Below are 4,526 nucleotides of genomic sequence, written 5' to 3' on the forward strand. Positions count from 1 at the left end.
TTGGCAATCCTCTAGCCTGCCGGAATAGGTTTTTCCGGCCACATGTGATTGCTCAGAGCCTCCCAAATGTGAGAGGCATGAGATGTTCTATATTGTCTAAATACAGATTCCTTTGAGCAGTTAAAAGATTGATTAGAAATTGTATTGGTGAAGGGTTTTTCACTTGTTGGGCCAATGTTTGCTGCTAAGTCTCCATATCCCTTACCTGCTGTGTCCCTGGCAGTGTATTGATTAATATAATTGGTGTAAATAGTAGCTTTAATGTTTGTAACCTGGGACCCTTGAGTTAATTCTTTTTCTTGTTATAGCCCACCACACCTTTGCTCCGTAGGAATGCAACTTTATCTAAGGCTTTTGGAGGGTGGCGCTTGACTAATCACCTTTAGAGAAAAATAAGATTTCTGAAGAAAGGGTCTTAAAATGTTAACAGGCCTCCGGGCCAGAAGATGACGCAAATCACCGAAACTTTTGCATATGATAAGTTTGCAGGAAGAAAGCCTGGCTTACTGCATGACTCTACCCCTTCCCCCATTATCCTCTATGCATAACTTAAGGTATAAAAACTACTTCGGAAAATAAAGTGCGGGCCTTGTTCACTGAAACTTGGTCTCCCCATGTCGCTCTCTCTCTCAACCTCTGGCTGAGTCTCCATTTGGAGCGCAGAACCCGCCATGCTTACTAATTATACCTGGGCTTCTAAGATCCGACCGGGGAGGCCTCAGTGTCTCCTCTTCTTCTGGAGAACGGAAGGACGCCTGCGGCCTACGTAAGTGGTGCTAACTTCTTGTCTTGAAGTTTTATTGGTCTCCCGCATAAACCAAGCTACTCAGCCTCTTTTCTCCACTGAATTTTCCTACTGAGCTATCCTCATTCTATTACTCTTTACATCTCTAATTAATATCTAATTGAAGCTATTGTATCCTGATCCTTGCCGACGTCGTCCCCCCTTCGAATACCCTGGATCAGCCGGGGCTGGACCTTGGCAGGTGGTGCCCGAACAGGCGATTCGAAGGTAGGTCCCCAACCCTTTCCCCCAGTGTTGAATTTTAGGGACGGATAGGACCCCACTCAGGGTGCCACGGACCCCCCCCTGTAGGATAGACAGGGTGAGTAGGAGTGCAATTCTCACATCCATACATCACCACTGGGAAAACCATAGCCTTGACTAGACGGACCTTTGTTGGCAAAGTAATGTCTCTGCTTTTGAATATGCTATCTAGGTTGGTCATAATTTTCCTTCCAAGGAGTAAGCGTCTTTTAATTTCATGGGTGCAATCACCATCTGCAGTGATTTTGGAGCCCCCTAAGATAAAGTCTGACACTGTTTCCACTGTTTCCCCATCTATTTGCCGTGAAGTGATGGGACCAGATGCCATGATCTTAGTTTTCTGAATGTTGAGCTTTAAGCCAACTTTTTCACTCTCCTCTTTCACTTTCATTAAGAGGCTTTTTAGTTCCTCTTCACTCTCTGCCATAAGGGCGGAAATATGCCATAAATTTATATATGCCATAAATTACATATACTCAAAAGAATGAAAAGAAATAAATCAATATTGCAGTGTGGTTGTTTTTGGGATGTGGGTAATCTTTTCCTATCCTTCATGTATATCTGTGTTTTCCTAATATTCCACAATAATTGTAATTGGGGGGATCCAAAAGAAAGAGAATAAACAAAAGATAGTATTCCTAAAATACATAATTTATACCTACATGTAATATTTAAATTTTAAGTAATTATTTTACATAATTACTTGATATGACCCACCTCTCTCTGTGAATTCCTTAGCCTGCTTCATGAAGAATATAATGTGTTACTATTTGCTCCCCTGCAGATGTGTACTGATTATCCTCTGTCATGACCAACCAGAGTTGCCAGGAAGGCTTCATCTTGTTGGGTTTCTCAGACAGACCCAAGCTAGAGAAGATCCTCTTCATGTTTGTCCTCATCTTCTACCTTGTGACTTTGGTGGGCAATGCTGTCATTATCCTGGTTTCCCGCTTAGACCCCAGCCTTCACACGCCCATGTACTTCTTCCTCACTAATTTGTCCTTCCTAGATCTCTGCTTTACCACCAGTTCTATCCCCCAGCTGCTTTTCAACTTAGGCAGCCCAGACAAGACCATCAGTTATGTGGGTTGTGCCATCCAGCTCTTCATGTTCCTGGGACTGGGTGGCACAGAATGTGTTCTCTTGGCTGTCATGGCTTATGACCGCTTCACTGCAATCTGCAAGCCCCTCCACTATTCTGTCCTCATGCACCCTCAGCTCTGTTGGAAGTTGGTGTCTGTGGCCTGGGGAGTTGGACTTCTCAACTCCTTGGTTATGTCTCCAGTGACTATGAAACTGCCACGATGTGGGAGATGCAGGGTGAAACATTTCCTATGTGAGATGCCGGCTCTGATAAGAATTGCCTGTGTGGATACAGTGGCTGTAGAGAGCACTGTTTTCATCCTATCAGTGATCATCGTTCTGGTGCCCCTGTCGTTGATCCTCATCTCTTATAGCTGCATTGCCCTTGCAGTGCTGAGGATGAAGTTGGCGGCAGGAAGGAGGAAGGCTTTCAACACATGTGGGTCCCATCTCACTGTAGTCTCCTTGTTTTATGGGAATATTATCTATATGTATATGCAACCAGGAAATAATTCATCTCAGGACCAAGGGAAATTCCTTACCCTCTTCTACAACTTGGTGACTCCCATGTTGAACCCTGTCATCTATACACTGAGAAATAAGGATGTAAAGGGTGCACTCAGGAGACTTGTGTCTAGAAAGTAAGGTGATAGTGACTAGTTTTCTGGTTACTTCTTTTACTCAGTTAATAGAAATAAATAATTCTTAAAGTAAAAATTTTTAATTTATTTAAACATTTCTACCAATCCAATAAAAATCTCCAGGGATGGAATTTGGAAATATGTACTATAAAGGCCAAATATGATCCTGATTAGATAACAGGTAAATTTAGGTAAAAATTAATTTTCAATATATCTTATGTTTAACACTTCAAATCATCTTTTCTCCTTCTTTTCAGTTGTCCACATCCAACTGAAATCCAATAAAACAATCAGTTCATTCACTCAGTCGTGTCCGACTCTTTGCAACCCCATGAATCATTAAAACCATGAATCAATATATATAAAGATTTGTATCCAGAATATATCAAGAATGTATACAAATAATGAAAAGGCAAACAACTGAATGAAAAGTGGGCAAAAAGCTAAAACCAGACTTTTCACAAAGTAAGATGTCTACAAGGCAAAAAACACACGAAAAGGTGCTCGTTATTTTCATCTTCATGAAAATGAAAATTAAAACCACAAGATATCACTTTATAATCATTAAAATAGCTAAATTAAAACATAAAATACCAAATATTAATAAAGATGGAGAGCAACAGGTACCCTCATATGTTGCTCGTGAAATATAGAGTGATTTAATTATTCTGGGAAAGTGTTTGGCTACCTTTTTAATAAAATTAAGCACATATCCTCTATGATTGAGTATTTACACTCCTGTGTATTTTCCTCAGAGAAATGAAAACAAATGTCCATAAAAAAGATTTATGTGAGAGAAGTCTCACAGAGGTTTTGTTCATTAGAGCACAAAACCAAAAACAATGCAAAAATCTACAAAGAAAAAATAGATACAATGTGATGTCACCAAATGTAGTTCTATTCATCAATGAAAATGAATAATCTATTGATCCATGCAATAATATGGATGGACCTCAAAAACTTCCTGTTGCATGGGAAGTCAAAAACAAAAGCATGAATACCATATTATTCTAATTATATGAACTTCCAGGTAGTCAAAAGACTAAGCTAAGATAATGGAAAGCAGAGCAGTGATTTTCTTTGGGGATTTTAACAAGGTGGGAACATGAAGGAATTTTTTAGAGTGATATAAACACTCTACATTTTGATCTAAGTGATTGTTACACAGATGTATAATTTGCCCAAAAAAAAACTACAGATTAATATCCCTTATAAACATTGATGCAAAATTTCAAAGCAAAGTTTTAACAAACAGAATCCAATAATATCCCAGGAATGCAGTTAAACAATTGAAAATCAGTCAAAGTAGTCTATGTCTATACCAATCTGAATGTGCCTTATCTGACCTGAAAATCAATGTATTTCACCATATTAACAAACGAAAGAAAGAAAAACCATGTGATCATGCAGAAAAAACATTTGATAATATTCAACATCTGATCCTGACAAAAATTCCCAGCAAACTAGTAATACAAACAACTTTCCTCAACATTTTAAATGGCATTGATGAAAACATATACATATATCAAAACATTAAATTATACTCTTTAAATATGTGAGGTTACTGTACATCAATTATACCTCAATAATAGTGAAAAGAAAAAATGGAAGAACGAAGAGAAGGAGGGGGGGAGGAAAGAAGGAAGGAAGAAAGGAAGTGGAAAAGAAGGAAGTAAAGGAGACAGGAAAGGAAAAAAATCATGCCACTGCTGATACTGCCATCTTTCCAAGATATGTGGTAATACTTTAAATTT

At 38.8% G+C, this 4,526-nt stretch overlaps 1 protein-coding gene across 1 annotated transcript; it reads left to right on the forward strand.

The window, feature by feature from the left end:
• The first annotated feature begins 616 nt into the window (after positions 1 to 616).
• On the forward strand, positions 617 to 3,143 carry LOC129647460 (olfactory receptor 2W3-like). The gene is made up of 2 exons (XM_055574550.1): positions 617 to 766; positions 912 to 3,143. The coding sequence occupies exon 2, from the start codon at positions 1,856 to 1,858 to the stop codon at positions 2,774 to 2,776; it is 921 nt and encodes a 306-aa protein (XP_055430525.1). The 5' UTR covers positions 617 to 766; positions 912 to 1,855; the 3' UTR covers positions 2,777 to 3,143.
• The last annotated feature ends 1,383 nt before the right edge of the window (positions 3,144 to 4,526 follow it).

This window comes from Bubalus kerabau, chromosome 3 (assembly GCF_029407905.1).
Source record: "Bubalus kerabau isolate K-KA32 ecotype Philippines breed swamp buffalo chromosome 3, PCC_UOA_SB_1v2, whole genome shotgun sequence".
NCBI classification, from domain to species: domain Eukaryota; kingdom Metazoa; phylum Chordata; class Mammalia; order Artiodactyla; family Bovidae; genus Bubalus; species Bubalus kerabau.